Consider the following 16,901-nt stretch of genomic DNA (forward strand, 5'->3'; position numbering starts at 1 on the left):
AGCAAGCACTTCTTAATAGATGGGGAGGGCAATGGAGCCTTCAGAACAGTACAGCCTTAGATCTTATCAACTGGCAAAGGTTAATGGGCTGTCCTTTTTGCAATAGTATTTAAAAGTATAGACCTGTATAAGAGTACAATATGTTTTATTATATGTTTTTTTTTTTTTTTTTTGCTTGCAAGTTACACAATACCTTTGTTAAAAGAATGGGGTAAAAATACATAATAAAAGTCATTTCAGCAAAACTGGTATCTGTGATTAGTCCAGCCACGAAGAAAAAAAATCAAGAAAAACCTGAGTGGGTCTCCTTGACCATCCCATTCCTATTTGCAAAATGCCCCAGATGCAGCAAAGTAAGCCTTCAGAAAGCCATTTCTAATGGTTCACAATCGGTAAACTAGTCATTACATGTTCCAGAAATAAAGTCTGCAGCCTGTTCTCCTAGACATCTTTATTAAGCGTCTGCCCAGCTAGCACATTTGGTATTGTACAAGTTATACTGAATAGCTTTTTTTTTTTTTAATACACAAACAGGCTTTGCTGTGTTTATGAACAGGAAGATAAAGTGCTTAATAAATAGATCTCTGCAGGTGTAAAACAACAACATCCAAATAATGCCACTCCAAGGAGGGGAATATTGTGCAGAGGGTTTTCCTTAGCCATCGGACACTATCCCACAAATCGCCAGTCCTTGCCTGTTCCATCTGCCTCCGTAACAGGTTCCTGTAGGCCTGCCCAAAAAGAGATTCAGACTGAGACCATACCATAGGGTCTTTAGCAGCTACACATGTGGGTAGAAATATTTTATAATTCTGGTTAGAGATTTGTGAATCCCTTCAGAACAGATGCGGTGGGGAAAACAAAGCCTGGAGAATAGAGCAGGCTACAAATGAAGTGTTTTAAGAGGGCTCACAAAGTTGTCTCGTCACCCTTTTCAAGGGAGGATCATCTGCCCAGCAGCGCTATTTCAGTCAATCCACACAGTCTAAATATTGGTAACTGCAGAACAGAGTGCATGAGAACCACAAGAGTAACTGCTGAGCATATCAGTAATTCCAGATTACTCCTGTGAGAATGCTGCAAAGATAACAGCCAGAGAGAGAGTGAAAAGTTTTACTCCCAACTGGTAGTTGCGCGGTCCTGAACAAAAGTAAAAAAAACCCTACTCCGTAAGAGTGTAATTATTATTTCCTGCCCTTTACCAGAAAGTCCAAGGGGGACCACAATGATGAAAAAAAATACAACGTTAAGAACAGTTTAAAACTAATAACATTCACAACTAGAGAGGATCCTAATACGTATCAAGTGTCAAAGGACAGGATGAAGAGGTGTATCTTCAGCAAATGACAAAAGCTGTACAATGAAAGTGCTAACACACCTCTGTGGTTAGAGAGTTTCACAATTTAGGAGCTACCACAGAGAAGGCCTTCTGCTGGGCCACCCCCATACCCCACAAGTTTGAAGGCAGCAGAACTACCAAGAGGACCCTCCCTCTGCTGATCCCAACACCTGAGACAGTCTGTAAGGAAGGAGGATATTTGGGGCTTAAATCATTTAGGGCTTTAAACATTGGCATAAGCACTTTAAATTGGGCCTGGAAATGAACTGGAAACTAATGCAGCTGTTTTAAAAAAGGGGTAGTATGAGATCTAAATGGAACTCTGGCCAATAAACTGGCCGCTGCAGTTTGGACCAGTTGAAGCTCCTGAGTCATTTTCTAGGGCAGGCCCATGTAGAGCGCATTGCAATAATCCAACCTGGAAGTTGCCAGAGCATGGAGTACTGTGGCCAAGTCATCTCTGCCCAAAAGGGGCCAAAGCTGGCAAACAAATCAGAGCCGGAAAAAGGCACTCCTAGCCATTTAAGCCTCCACTGACAAGGTTGGATCCTGGAGCACCCCTGAGCTACAGCCTGATTCTTCCAAGGGAGTGCACAGAAGTGGGAGGAGACTCTTGCTGACAGAATACAACCGAGGCCATTTGTTTACCAAGTGGTAACTCGGCATGCGGTGCATGCATTAGCACAAAGTGAAACAGGTGACCAGCTTACCTCATCTTGGGAGGATTTTGCCACACTTGGCTGCATCCAATGTCTGGGAAACAGGGAAGTGGTAAAGTTTTCTTCACCACCTGATTTACCAAGAGGCTTACACACACTCAGATCACCACATGGTAAGTGGCCATAAAGCAGAACTAAATTCTGTGTCTTCTACACAAAGATCCATAATAAATTCAGAGTCTCTGCTAGAGGCACACCAGGAGAATTTACACAATGCTTTGGCACTTCCAAAGTATTTTTCAATGACAGTTCAGGGGGGACTGGCTCGGGGTGGTGGTGGACAATGTTTCTAGTTTTAAAAAAGGAGTAAGAATAATGTCATACAGGGCATTGTAGGACTCAGCTCAAAAGCAATTCTAGTACATTTTCAGTTGTAAACATGCCTTAAAGCAGCCTTCACTAATCTGGTGCCCTCTAGATGTTTTAGGCTACAACTCCTGGGAGTGCTGGGGCTGATGGGAGTTGTAGTTCAAAACATCTGCAGATCACCAGGTTGGCGAAGGCAGCTTTAAGGCACAGTTTCCTTTTTACCAAGTCCTACTATTCACATGCTCTGGAAAGATACTGATCTAGAAGCCTTTTATCAAATTCACTTTGTAAACAGAGGAAGTTGCACCATCAATGTAATCAGAAATCTTATAAAAACTCATGGTTTTCTACGCATTTAGTGTTATTTCGTTTCTAAATCTCATCCTGCACCACCACCCCACAAACAGGTGACAATCTGACAACATTTTCTAAAGCATTTTAGTTAAAAACAGTGGTTCCCAAACTTTCCCCCACTCCACAGTTCACTTGAAAATTACTGAGGCTCTTGGTGGACCGCTTCACTATTTTTCTGCCTGTTGTAACAACTGTAATGCACTGTGCTAAGTGCTGAATAACTTTTAATTGTACTTCTATTGCTGCTTTTATTTCTTAAATGGTTTTTTTATTATATTACAGTACGTATTCCGTAGAATTCAGATTTTAAGATAATAAATGCAGCAATAAAAAGATAATCAAAACTCAATATGAATATTTAATCTGGACATGCCACGGACCATCTGGATGAATCTCATGGACCACTGGTGGCCCATGGACCACAGTTTGGGAATGTCTGAGTAATATACAAAGCAGGAGGGAGTGTCATATATTAAAAGGCTTCATAAAGCTGAAAGGTGGGGTATTGTTAGTACTTACTCTGCATGCTGTAGTCAGTCATCAGCAAAGAAAAGCCATTCAAATCTTGCTTCAATGCTGTGGAAGGCAACAAGTCATTGGCAGGAATATCACTAACAGGAGTCATTTCAGCATCTTCTTCTTCCAAATCAAACACACAGAGAAGGCAGACTGAGGGAGTAACGCCAGGCCCTCTGGGGAAAAAGTCATCTTCATTCTTCAGGTAACTCCTTAGTGCCCCACTGTGGTGGATGGCTCGTTCACGGGACCAGGCCCAGTGGGTGGGCTCTCTTAACATTATCTAGAAAAGAGGAAGCCTCAATCGTCACAAAAGAGAACCATGTACAGGAAACTTTGGTGAAAAGCAACTGAACACTTTGTGCCACAAAACACAAGAGCTTGCTATATACAGGCCACATTCATGCCATACATTTTTCCCCACTATTGTTTCACAGAAACCTGGAAAGTGTAGATTGTGAAGGGTGCTAAGACTTATTAGGAGATCCCCATTTCTCACAGAACTACGGTTCCAAGAGTTCTCTAGGAAGAGGGGCTGACTGTTAAAAAGGAATTGGATTGTGAATGATCACCAGGGGGCCACACTTAAAAATGAAATGTAAAAAAGGAGAGATTCCATCCCTAATCTACATACATAGAAGCCTGCTAGTACCTTAAGATCTGTTCCTAAAGCACTGTTGAAATGCCCACTAGCAAAAGAAGTCAGGCTGCTGCTTTTCTGTGGTGGCCCCACAATTGTGGAATAACATTGCATGTGATATTAGGCAAGCTCTATCCCTGGCTATTTTCAAACAGGATTTAACAACATATATTTTTATCTTCTTACGGAACGTAATCATGGCTGGGAGGGGGATCTGATTGTGTGGCTTGGTCTTTGCAATTGTACTGTGCTGTATTTTTGGTGTTTGATTGCTACATTTAATTAATATGGGATTGTTTTATGGATAGGTTTTTAAATTGTATTTTATTGTTGCTGAACTGCCTTGGGAGAATTTTATTCTTGAAAGGTGGTATAGAAATTTATTAAATAAAATTCAAATACAGAATCTCTCTCATTGCTAGCTGAAATGCCAGGGATTGAACCTTGGGACTTTTGCATGCACAGCACGTGGCTCTGCTATTGACCTATGGCCCTTCCCCCAAATTTCCTTTAGCCATATCATTCCCTACACCCCCAAATCAAATTCCATTAGACCCTCAGCAAGTTGAGGGATCACTCTGCTCTCCCGGCCATCAACAGGCCACCAGACTTCTTGTTTATCGTAACAGCAGTTACCTGCCAGGCTAAGTTCAAGGTACTGGTATAAAGCACTTTGTATAAAGCACTATACAGCTTGGAACCAGGATACCTGAAAGATTGCCTCAACCCCTAAGTACACAATCACTGTGTTCCACAGGAGAGAGCATCCTGCAATTACCATCCTATCAGGAGGTCCTTTCCTCACAATGCTGGAATCAGGCCTTTAGTGTGGCGACACCTAACCTTTGGAACTCCCTTCCACTTCATTTCATATCAGACAGGCGGTTTCTCTATCATCTTTTTGGCACCCGCTAAAGACATTAGTTTTTCAACAAACCTTTAAAATCTTAATCCCAACTGATACCTGTCCCAGATGTGAACAAATTTTATATATGTCCTGTTTTAGGCTGTTTTTATATATGCAATTGTTTTAACTATTTTTATACATGTTACTGTATTTTAAGTTGTTACAGGATGCCTTATGGAAAGCAATTCATAAATGAAATAAATCATTAGTACGTCAATGCCAAGAACATATGTCAAACCCCCTGCAGCTAACCTCATCACAGCATCGCCGGCTAACAAATGCTCTGTATTTCATTTTCGCCCAAAAGACATCCCGCATTTTCAAGAACTGTGGGAACAGCTTCCTCCAGTTGTCACCAAGCGCCCAGGGGAAGATCTCATATTTGTAGTCTTCTGTATCTTCTTCCATGTCATTTGCTAGGTACCTGCATTTATGACAAGGTGGTATGGGGACAGGGAAAGCCTGCAGAAAATTCCCTCACAGGGAAAGCAAGGGATGATCTCCTAAGCAGCAGAAACAGGTTCATAGAACAGTAGAGTTGGAAGGGGCCTATAAGGCCATTGATTCCAACCAGAGCTTGGAAAAGTTACTTTTTTTAACTACAACTCCCATCAGCCCAATCCAGTAGCCATGTTGCCTAGGGCTGATGGGAGCTGTAGTTCAAAAAAGTAACTTTTCCAAGCTCTGATTCCAACCCCCTACTCAATGCAGGAATCCAAGTTAAAGCATCCCTGACAGGTGGCTGTCCAGCTGCCTCTCGCATGCCTCCAGTGCTGGAGACCCCACCACCTTCCTAGGTCATTGGTTCCATTGTCATATGGCTCTAACAGTTAGCAAGTTCTTCCTGATGTTCAGCCAAAATCTGGCTTCCTGTAACTTGAGCCCATTATTCCGTGTCCTGCACTCTGGGATGATCAAGAAGAGATCCTGGCCCTTCTCTGGGTAGCAACCTTTCAAGTACTTGAAGAGTGCTATCATATTTCTCCTCAGTCTTCTGAAGGCTAAACATGCCCTGTGCTTTCAGCCTCTCCTCATAGGGTTGTTTCCAGTCTCCTAATCATCCTTGTTGCCCTTCTCTGAACCTGTTCACCAGAGATGTTACATTCCAGCTCAGAAGGAACCTTTTTTCTCAGAGGTGGCATGGGGGTTATGGTGCCCTCTTTTGCCCACCATGCCATGTGTTCATCACTGTTAGAGAATAGTTTTTCATAACTAAGGGGTCAAAATTTGCTCATTGTGGTGACCACAGCAAACATCTTCCCTCCGCACCATCTAGGATGGCCATGTATGCTACTTTTATAGAGAACAGTCCTCTATTTGATGGATCCAAGTCTAGTTTAAAATACAAAGAACCCCATGAAAGGAGAGCAGGGGAGATCTGAAGTTGCCTAGCAACAGTACCTGGATAACAGAACAAACTCACCTGGTCACAGCATTCCCTACTCAGGTGGGAAGTATTGTATTTCTGATTAAACTATAAAAATGACAGCATTTGTCATAGAATTTGTGCTTGAATTTTTGCAGAGGCTTTGGAGCCATAAATGGTAGAAGTTGTACCTAACCTGAAAAGGTTAATTTCTAAATTTGCATCTATACAGATGCATTGGCATATGTCAGTTTTATACTATCCATGAGCTCTTTTTGGGTTATCCACAACGGGGCCACCTTATTGCAATCTTTCCCCAGCTAAGTGCCAAGCTGAATGCAGTCGGAATGAGCCTCATGCCAGTTCTCTGGCTTGATCTGGGAAGGCCTATAGTTGTGCTGAGCTCTGAAGGTGTGCAGAGTGCCTTTGAAGTTTAGCATAACAGAAGGCCCTGGTCACCTTGCTTCAGGAGTACATTCCTTGCTTTTAACCATACAAAGATAATAAAAATCACAAGAAGAATCCTGTGCCCCTGCCCTACTTACTAAAAAAGAATGACAACATTGGGTAGGCACATCCATCACACAAGGTGACATGTATGCGCACATGAGCCAACACTACTGAAGCAACGCATCACCTCACACCATCAGGATGCTCTTCCAGTGGAAGCCCATTCAGCCACACAGCTGCAGGTCAAGTGTTGAGAGAAAAATCAAACAATAGAGATGTGCATCTGAGTCACTGCGGTCACCCTCTATGATGGGTAGAGGAAAAGGGCTTCAGCTCTGCAGTGGTGGCTGGTGCCCATTGGGACTGGTAGGTCAGAAAGCAGAGAGGCCCACAGTAGGAGGAGCCAGAGCCAACCCATTCTAGTTTTGTCCTCCCCCTCCACCCTGTTGAGTTCTACAAGAGGCAACACGGAGATTGAGGAGGAGGAAGCTGACAGACAGTGCCACCCCCTGGTCTGGTTACAAGTAAGGCAGGCTGGCAAGCAGGATTTGAGGTTGGTGGAGCAGTGCCCCATTTGCTAGTGGAGCAGCCTCCCCTGTAGCCCTGGTAATGCTCTCATGAACAAATATTTTGTAAAGAGGTTTGTAAACTCCTCTTTGAAACCAACTATACTGCTACAAGGAAGAAGTTAGGTTACTTCTGAATAGACATAGATGGGATTGTGCAGCAGAGTCCATTGAGTTCAGTGAGACTTAAGTTAAGACTGCAATCTTATGGCCTACCTGCACACAACACTAACTGGACTGCTCCCAGCCACCCCCTTCAACATTCAACTGCAACGAAAACCACCTGCCATCCCCACTAAGCAAGAAAGCTCTACTTGGTTAGAACAGGAGTTTTTCCCTGAGCCTAACTGCAGGGTGAAGGCAGGTGATTTGTTACATTGTGCTGACAGGGAGGCAGGAGGAAGGCTTAGGTCTCCTCTCCCCATGTGTTGCATTCCCAGTTAAAATCAGGGGTCCCTGCACCTGTAACTGAGTTGTGATTGGGAGAAATGCAGTAAGTATCTTGTGTTAGATTCTTAGTTTACAGCAAACTTTTTATTCAGTTCACAGAGGTACATCTGCACTCTTGAAAGACTTGTGTGTCGACAGGCCTATAAAGCTGTTTAAAGTGTTTGAGTAGCCAGTCATTTTAATGATTGTTTTGTATTGTTTTTAGGTTGTTGTATACTGCCCTGATGTTTTGCAATAGGGCAGCCTATAAATAAGTTTATGAAATAGTAAGTAAGTAAATATAAATATGATGACTATCTAGTATTTGGGTACAAGGACTATATCCACAACCTAATGAACATTTAAGGTCACCCCCCCACGCAAAAAAACTAAGAGCAAAGCACATAATACTTACAGAGCTATGAAGAGATTAATCTGCGTGTATTCCCTTGTATGCAGACCGGCACGTTTGAAGTACATCATAGTCATAGCTATAAGATACTGAATAAGAAGTCTAGCTTTAATAAAGTCTATTCTAGACCACAGTCATAATTTAAGAGATGCGGAGGGAAGGAATAAGCATAAGGAGGGTAAAAATGCCAGCCATTAGACATTCTTGCAACAGAAGCAAAGAATCAACATCAGCCCTGTAGATTGCTCTCTAAGAAAAGTTGATTCAGGGGGTCAGAGATCTGCCCATTTCCTTCCATTACACTCCTGCTTGAATATATGTAAATAAAACAATTACTGCAAGAAAGCTATTACGTTAACAGTGCTCTTGTAGTAATTCCATTAGTTCTTCCTTCAGTGCTCTCACTGAAAGAACAAACCAAGAAACGCTGCCCTGGTATTTTCTACTGTTTTAGGGGAGCATACAATTGTAACAAGCAATGTTTTGAGTTGCAAGACTGTTGTTTTGAATGTCATGTTGTTAATACCAGAAGTGTAGCGTGGAGGCCATGGCAGAAAACCTACCTTATCTGAGATTCTGTAGCATGCATCCATTGAAAGGAACTCTTGTATCAAGCCATCCTCTGATGAGAAAAGGAAGAAAAACAATTGTTTTATAACCCATATAGTTAGTTATTTGTTATGGTATTTAAAGCTTTGTCAATCTACTGCTTCATGGAGCTTCAAGGTACATTTATGGCACCTGAGAAGTGCTTTTACTATATTTTTAAGGAGCTTTTAACTGTTTTTAGAAGGCTTTTAAAAAATGCTTTTAGAAGCTTTAACTGTATTGATATTTTTGCCACCAGAGCTTCTTTGGAGAAGGTGCATGGCATAAATTTAATAATTTTATATCCAACTGAACAGCCTTTCTAAGCAATCCATTTTCCAAGCTTACCTACATTATGGAGTTAAACTGATTGTCCATCTTGCTGGGAACCACAGTAAAGGATTAGGAATCTCTAACAGAGCCCTCATGTCACTCAAAATACGATTTGCAGGTTTCTTTGGGAAGTGTGGGTTTTTTTGGTGGAAAGTTGTGATAATTAAGCTGGCATAAATTAAATCTGTTGTGTGGCTATTGCATAAAAATGCAAAGTGTTGACTTGGGAAAGAGTTTGGAAATGATCCCATCCATGTTCTCCCCTACTGTAATTTGGGGGGTGGAATTAACATCCTAATTTATCTCCCCAGTATTTCCTCTACACTTCGGGAGCTCAGAAGAATTCTGTGTTTCCATTTTAATAGCAGACACCAACTCTAACATCAGAAAACACAGCCAAGGTCCTTGGTACAGCCATCAAAGATAGGCCACAATCATTAAAAGGAAAATGAGTTCAAAGTCAAAACTGTTTGCATTTCTGACTGTTCATAGCTTTTGTTACACCCCCAAATGGTTTTAAAAGGCACAATTTGTGTGCACGTTATATATAGGGAGGCTACGGTGGTTGTCTTGATGACCCTGTCATGAATCTGAAATTTATGGTGTAGACCAAATAAACTGAAATGACATACCACCACCACCACCACCCCCCGTATTAATCCTTGCGGATTTGGTCATACAGTTTCAGTGCTGTGCTTGGGTCCCAGAAAGAGCTTCTTTCCTGACCTCCTGTTAGAAGCAAGCTTGGTGAGTCGTTTTCATCTTGTCCTGCAACATGTAGTTTAGCTCATGCATCAAGCTACTGACCAAGCACCTTTCCACACTGCATCTGTAGTGGTGAGTGGGCTTGCGTGTTCCAATGAACCCTGTGAGCTATGCCATCGGGAGTCATGTACTCCCAGCAGGGTCACCCATGGTGGTAAGGTCAAGGGAGAGGAACCAGACAAAGAACGATCCAAGAAAGTCCTCAATGGCAGAACAGGCGGAGGATAACAACGTGTATGTTACAATGGCTGTGAAGGCGGATGAAGGCTGCAGCAGATAAAGGACTTCCAATCGTCATGGTACCCATGCCATTGGATCAAAGCCTTTTTCTGTCAAGATTGTGTGTTGATAATGGTGCACCGATCTCCCCACATAAAACAAATTCACGCACAGGCGTCTTCCATAACAAAAGTCCCATGGCGATTGGCAAATGGCGACGGGGGCAGGACTGTGAAATCTAGAAGCCCCTAGTCATGGTCTAGTACATCGGCGGTGGATACAGATTCAGACGGATCCATTGTTAAAGACTATATTTTGAAAGACAATCTTACTCGGTCACGAGTGATAGCCAAGAAGTTATTTTGTACTGTTTATTAAATTGTGGTTTTAATATGCTGCAAGCCATCCTGAGTGGTGTATTTACACTAGAAGGGTGGGATATAAATGTTCAAATAGATAGTTCGGCCCACCACTGGCATGTGGCTCCTGAAAGGTTGCACACAGGGAATATAGCCCTCTGGCTGAAGATGCTCCCATCCCTGGCATACACAAATGACTAAACCATCTTTGGAGTCAGAATGCTAACACCTCTAGCAGGGCAGAGGGACAGCAACAGCAGACCCTGCATACAGCAACAAAACAGTCCTATCAAGCACAGTGATTACAGGGCAGTGGAGAAGAGAACATTGCAGCTGAGCAGACTGGAGTGTGGAATTTGCGGTTTCTGCAGCAAAGCCCTATGAGGAGAGACTGAAAGAACTGGGCATGTTTAGCCTGGAGAAGACTGAGGGGAGATAGGATAGCACTCTTCAAGTACATGAAAGGTTGTCACATAGAGGAGGGCCGGGATCTCTTCTCAATCGTCCCAGAGTGCAGGACACGCAATAATGGGCTCAAGTTGCAGGAAGCCAGATTTCGACTGGACATCAGGAGAAACTTCCAAACTGTTAGAGCCATATGACATTGGAACCAATTACCTAGGTATATAGTGGGCTCTCTGACACTGGAGGCATTCAAGAGGCAGCTGGACAGCCATCTGTCGGGAATGCTTTGATTTGGATTCCTGCATTGAGCAGGGGGTTGGACTCGATGGCCTTGTAGGCCCCTTCCAACTCTACTATTCTATGATTCCCCATATTTGGAATCAGAGGACAAGATATTGGGGGAGGAGAGAATGCAATTGACAGCTATTTGTAGCCTCACAGAGGGGGTACATGCATTTTTCTGTAGGACACTTATAGCAGCTTTGGGGGGGTGTTAGGCAGGGGGATGAGTGAAGCACCCGTTTGCCCACAGCAATTGAACCAGGGTGCTTCTTTACTCCACAACAGCTTTAATGTTTTGAAAACACTCCAAAGTTAACCTTTAGCTTACATGGGCAAAATGAGACTATTGTAAGGGAAAGAAGCTGTTCTGACTATGAGCGGGTTTCAGGAAAACAAGTGGAGACATGCAGGGTGGCTCTTTAGGCAGCAAGGAGTTGGCAGTTGCAGAAGGGATAGAAATCTTGTGATTGGAGACAGTGCTGGCGATAGGATCCGGGGAAGCAAAATAAGGAACAGTGAAGAGCTTAGGTGTGGGCTCCGGGTATCAAAGTTGGGCCCCCATCCCATTGGAATGCACACCAGCACTCTGTGTCAATGCCTCCTACCAGAAAGGGTTTTCCAGGTATAAGACATGTGAAACTTATAGTTTAATATGCCTTTACTTTTTCAAGCCATGGTTTTGTTTTAACCATGGTTTGTTGAACAAGCCATCAGTCAGACAAACACACACCTTAGCTTGTTTCTTCAACACTTGGTTTGTTTTCCAGCTTGCTTCTGTAGCTTGGTAAGCTCCTGGGGTGGCTGAAACAACCATGGTTAAGCAAGGCTGCTCAGTTCAGACACAACAGCAAACAATTGCTATTAACTACCATGGCTTCACAGTATGGTTTGTTGCAAGAAGACAAACCATAGAGTGCTTCCAGACTATCAGTATTCTTTGGAAGGGATTCAAAAGCATACCTAGAAATTTAGGTTTGTGCAATTAAAGTGGATTAAAGGGCTCAGTCACCACTAGCACAACAAATGCACTTTTAAAAAGAAACTGACTTTTTGTGATTAGTAAACTGATGTGGAAATGCATTAAATGAACCAAATTAATGATTAATGAGACCTGTAAGCATAAGCAAATCAGGATGAATGCTCAGTGTTGTATAAACTCCCTGCAAGCAAGTCTAACAAACACTCAAGAAAGAGCAGATATAATCTAACCTCCTCATAAGCTTTGTGCAAGGAAATCAGGATTAATGTTCAACAGAGAGGTTGTCTAGAACAATCTATGGTTAGTCTGCCAGGAGACATTCAAACACCACTTTGGATAAACAAATTGTGACATAGCATTATCTGCAAATCAGGCCACTGAATGAGAACTATTTTCTACGATACAGTACTCATTTCAGATTCGACTAGGAGAAAGAAAGTCTGCATGTTGCCAGTCTCTGTACTAGAGATGTCTCCCAACAGCATTGTGGTACAGTCAAGTATCTCACCCAGAAGACTGAAGAAGGCCTCTTGTTCTTCTCTGTGTAGAAGGAAGAGCGGCTGCTGTGAAGTTTTCAGGACTGCTGTGGTATGCTCTCTCTCAGGCCCTCGTGGACCACCACTGGGAACCCCAACACCCTGTGTGATGATGCACCGTTGTCTTGTGCTCCCTGGCTTCACCCCTGTGGTGACCGCAGGAGGGACACAAGTGCTCTGGTTGTCCCGCATTTTTTTTTGTCAAGTTGCTGTAATAGAGGCTCAAAAACAGCCTTTCTGGAAAGAAAAAAGGTTTAGATAACAAGTTGAGCATCAGCCATGAACTGACAGATAAAATGCTCTTTTTTATATATCTTGGAGAATTGTGCAGCCGCTAGGACTTCAAGCCTCCCCAGTAGGGATACCACCCCCTTGCTCTGTAATCCTTACACAAGTGATGGGATCCTGTAGAAAGCTTGCAGATATAATTTAGGGGAACTGGAAGAGCCAGAGGCTAAAGAGGACATGCATTCCCATTTAGGGTGTCTCCCCAAAACTTTGAGATGAGGATACAAATGAAGACAGAAAAACTCATTAAACCACAGTGGCTAGTCCCAAGATACTAGCAAATCATGTCACAGAGGAGGGTGGGGCTCTTTATTATTTTAAAATATTTCATTTATGAATCGCTTCCCATCCTGAGGCATTCCAAAGCAATTTACAGTATCACCCATAAAGGGAGATCCCCTGCACACCTTTTTCTCCAACACAAGCTATGAGCCTGGATTTGAGTGCTCCTGAAGCTTGGACCTCACACATTTGGCGGGGGATGCAAAGCACATTCCTTTCCACCAAAAAGTCCTGGGGTGGTTGTTAAGGGTACTGGAAACTGTAGCTCTGTGGGGAGTAGACTACAGTCCCTAGAATCCTTTTGGGGTGGAAAGACATGCGCTTTAAAAGTGCAGTATGTACGCAGCCATAGACTGCAGCACAAGGCAGAAACAATTGTTCCCCCTCCGCCGCAGTCTTATCTAAAGCAACACTACTGCTTATATCAACTTCATATCCCCAGATTTAACCTGAGCCCCAGCAAGTGGGACAATGTATATACTCTCTCAAACCAATAATTTCTTACTACACAAGTCTCCAATACTCAGCACCACAATACTGGAAGCTGTGATTAGTAAACCAAGCCTGTTTGGGCCCGTTCAGTCAAACTGCAGGAAGCAGTAGATCATCATTTTATTTTATTTGACTAAAAGTCATTACAAACCAAACTGCAGGAAGCAAAAGCTCCAAGTATCTGACTAGCTAATCTACCTCACTGTATTAAACCAAGCTGCATTTAGAAGTTGGCAGCAATGGTTGCTCTGCAAGACAGTGTTTTATTGGGGCACCAGAGTACATAGAATCTGCCACGCCCAAAACAGTTGACAAATCCTAAATCTGTAGGATGACTGCAGTTACCTAGTCTACTAAAATGTATTCCACACATGCTCAGAGACACTTCTGCTGCTGCTACTGCCATGTTTCTGGGACTAAGCTCCAGATTGATAAGTAAATAAGAAAACAAGCTCTGGGTTAAGAACGTAAGAGCCCACTGGAACACTTCAAAAGGCCTCCCTAGTTGTGCATCCTGTTCTCAGAGTGGCCAACCAAATGCTTATGGGATAGCAACTGAAGTGCAGCAGCAACTCTTCCCACTTGTGATTCCCAGCAACTGGGATTCAGAGGCATACTGTCTCCAACAGTGGAGGGAGAACACAGCCTTCTCCTCTGTGAATTTGTTCCAATTCTCTTTTGAAACCATCCAAATTGGTGGCCATCACTACACCTTGTGGAAAGAATTTCCAAAGTTTAACTATGCACTGTGTAAAGAATGACTTTTGTCTGCCCTGAATCTTCCAACACTCCACTTCATTGGATGGCCCCAAGTTCTAGCGTTATGAGAGGAAGAAAAACTTTTCTATCTACTTTCTCAGTGCCATGCATAATTTTATATCCCTGTATCATTCTCTCTCTCACTTGCATTTTCTCTAAACTAAAAAGCTCCAAATGTTGTAAGCTTTCATCAAACAGGAGTTGCTCCATCCCCTTGGGGTTAATCTCTGACCTCACTAACTTTATTAGTATATCTTTTAGGTGCCACAGCAACTTTGGCACCATATTCCCTTAAACTAACAAACTTCTTGGGATACAAGCTTTCACACCACAATAATCTATGCATCTTTAAAGGGGCCACAAGACTTGTTTTACCCGCAATAGACTTGGCTACTCTTCTGGAACTCAGTATTTATGAACAATCAGTTCCCTGCTTCCTCCTTTTATCAATAGGTTTATAAATAAACCATATCGGTGGGGGTGGAGATATGAGGAATTAACACCATGTTTTACAAAATTTTGACCCCTCTCAAAATATTATTGATCTCATTTGGGATTAAATAAGTATTGACAGAAAACTGAATCAAACTTCGAGCACCACGGTCACCCTGTTTGGGGGGGGGGGAAGAGGAGGAATAGGGGCAAATATTTCAGAACAAAAATCAAATCCTTCCAAGCATTACCATCATATTCTTGCACTGAACCCTGTCACCCAGGTGCCTGGTAGTTTTCCAAAAACTTTAAGAGAGGCAAACAAGACCTAGCAATAAAACAATACAAGTAGCGGAGATTGGTGCTGAGGATGAGGAAAAGGATGCATGCCCAATTTGGGGTGAATAAGCTACAGGTGCATGAAATCTATAGATATGAAACACATAGCAAAGCAGGGCTCCATTCAAGTAAACTCCAAATCAGTCGCACGCAAAAAATTAAATATGTAACAGGCTTAAAATTACACACAGGCAGACCATCTAAAATTAAAACACTTAAAAAACCCATTGATTTCTGTGGGAGGATTTTTGCACATACTTCAACAAAATTCACCAAAAAGAAAGTGACCTAGATGGATTTAACGTCAGTTTGCTATTTTATTTATAATTAGGGACAACTACAGGGGAAAAGGGGGGTCAGCAGTAAGGATTTTGCTGTACACATTAAATAGAAATATATTGTGACTAAAAGCTGGGGCATGCAAAGGAACAGAAGGAACCTACTTTGGAGCTGTTTACTAATTTTTTTCTTTAAAAATATTTGTACAGAACTTCCAAATTCAAGCAGAATCTAGTCCACAAGAAACTTTATGCCAGAATAAAATCTGTTAAACCTTCAAGGTATCACACACCTTTCTGTTGTTTTTCTAGCAACATATTTAACACAGTTGTCCCCCTAGGAACACATCAGCTTGTTAACAATGCATTTTATATTACGACCTGCAGACTTGGGGGAAACAGCTACCTCACTGCCAGCTTTTTCTCCTTGTTTTAGCTTAACCTTCCACCCGAATAAGAAACTTAAATTTTGATCACTATTTTTGTGACGTTTTAGTTCGTCAATTTTCCCCCAGTTGAAAAACAAGCATATTGCTTTATAATGGTTAATTAGGGTAGGAGGAATCCAACAGTTTCTATAATTTAATCTTAAAGTAATAAGCTGCCCTTGATATTAGTACATCAAGACAGCTTATAATGTAGAAAGACCCAATAAAATCTAAAAGCCAATTAAATCACCATTCAAAGCAATAATATTACAAACAACCCTGTAAGGCAGGCCAACAAAAAACACCCCTTATCAATATGCTATATAATTCAAACTAACTCGCATTACACCCTTTACATTTAAAATGTTCTTGAAGGAATAACATAACCCCGGTCTATGATAATGCTGAAGGAGAGAAATAAATAAGAGTCAACTGACTGGGAGGGGAAAAATGGAGACTCCTCCTCTCAGAGCCCCCCCTTCCTACCAAACACATTTCCCGCATTTTTTTTTGCCTCCCGCACCTGAGGAAAGAAAAATCACCCCAACCCACTAGAGCCGCGAAGTGGGCGGAGCAACCCGTCGACACCGCTAGCCTCGTCCTATTGCCTCAGCGCTGCGTTTTATAGGCTCCGCCGCAGCTCCAGCTAAACCAATCACCGCCGCAGGAAGGCGGGGAAGGGCGAGAGTGAGGAGTGAAGATTCTCTATAATCCGGTCTTCTGGGGCCTTGTGTGACTTGTCAATCAAAGGTTGAAACCCTTCCTCCCATGCTCTGTTGATGGGCAGCGAATCCCACGGAAAGTTTGAGGCTCAGTGGCTCTCAAATCTTTTTTGGTTTGCGGCGCACGGTAAAACATATAAAAATTTTCTGGCGTGCTTTGTGTGCAAAATTAAAAATATATTAATATATTTCAAACTATGAATAAAAATAACTAAATAATAATACACTTTCATAATATTCGCGGCACAGCTAGCCACCTCTTGCAGCGCACCAGTATGCTGTGGCGCACCGTTTGAGAATCACTGCGTGGATCCTGTGGAAACTTACCTGGAAGTGTAAACCCCATTGAACACTGTGGGGTTTACATGAACCTGTCCGGGATTTGAGATCTTCAGGTGAGGCCCTTCT

At 42.5% G+C, this 16,901-nt stretch overlaps 2 protein-coding genes across 7 annotated transcripts in view; one reads left to right on the top strand and one right to left on the bottom strand.

Annotated features, from left to right (window-relative positions):
* Positions 1-128: 128 nt before the first annotated feature.
* On the bottom strand, positions 129-16,399 carry SPDYC (speedy/RINGO cell cycle regulator family member C). 6 transcript variants are annotated; one of them, XM_061605691.1, is made up of 7 exons: positions 16,295-16,399; positions 12,446-12,710; positions 8,571-8,629; positions 8,011-8,096; positions 5,037-5,208; positions 3,241-3,520; positions 129-731 (listed from the first exon to the last, which is right to left on the bottom strand). In XM_061605691.1, exons 2-7 carry the CDS (start codon positions 12,663-12,665, stop codon positions 670-672), a joined length of 879 nt encoding a protein of 292 aa, XP_061461675.1. In that variant the 5' UTR covers positions 12,666-12,710; positions 16,295-16,399; the 3' UTR covers positions 129-669. The 6 variants fall into 6 exon arrangements, with proteins under 6 accessions (XP_061461675.1, XP_061461679.1, XP_061461681.1 ...); XM_061605695.1 differs by having other exon boundaries at positions 16,324-16,354; XM_061605697.1 differs by lacking the exon at positions 16,295-16,399 and adding an exon at positions 16,209-16,263.
* A 296-nt stretch (positions 16,400-16,695) lies between these two features.
* SYVN1 (synoviolin 1) overlaps positions 16,696-16,901 on the top strand; it is a 52,063-nt gene continuing 51,857 nt past the window's right edge. Inside the window, exon 1 of the mRNA XM_061605689.1 lies at positions 16,696-16,888. The gene's annotated coding sequence lies outside the window, so the exon portion shown is untranslated. The remainder of the gene's footprint in view (positions 16,889-16,901) is intronic.

This window comes from Rhineura floridana, chromosome 22 (assembly GCF_030035675.1).
Source record: "Rhineura floridana isolate rRhiFlo1 chromosome 22, rRhiFlo1.hap2, whole genome shotgun sequence".
In the NCBI taxonomy this organism is placed as follows: Eukaryota; Metazoa; Chordata; class Lepidosauria; order Squamata; family Rhineuridae; genus Rhineura; species Rhineura floridana.

Coding starts and splice junctions, on each gene's coding strand:
- SPDYC (XM_061605691.1), bottom strand. CDS start 12,665: ATGCGGGACAACCAGAGCACTTGTGTCCCTCCTGCGGTCACCACAGGG. Junction 8,097..8,570: donor GCTACAGAATCTCAGATAAG/GTAGGTTTTCTG, acceptor CTTCTTATTCAG/TATCTTATAGCTATGACTAT. Junction 732..3,240: donor GACTGACTACAGCATGCAGA/GTAAGTACTAAC, acceptor CTTTTTGGGCAG/GCCTACAGGAACCTGTTACG.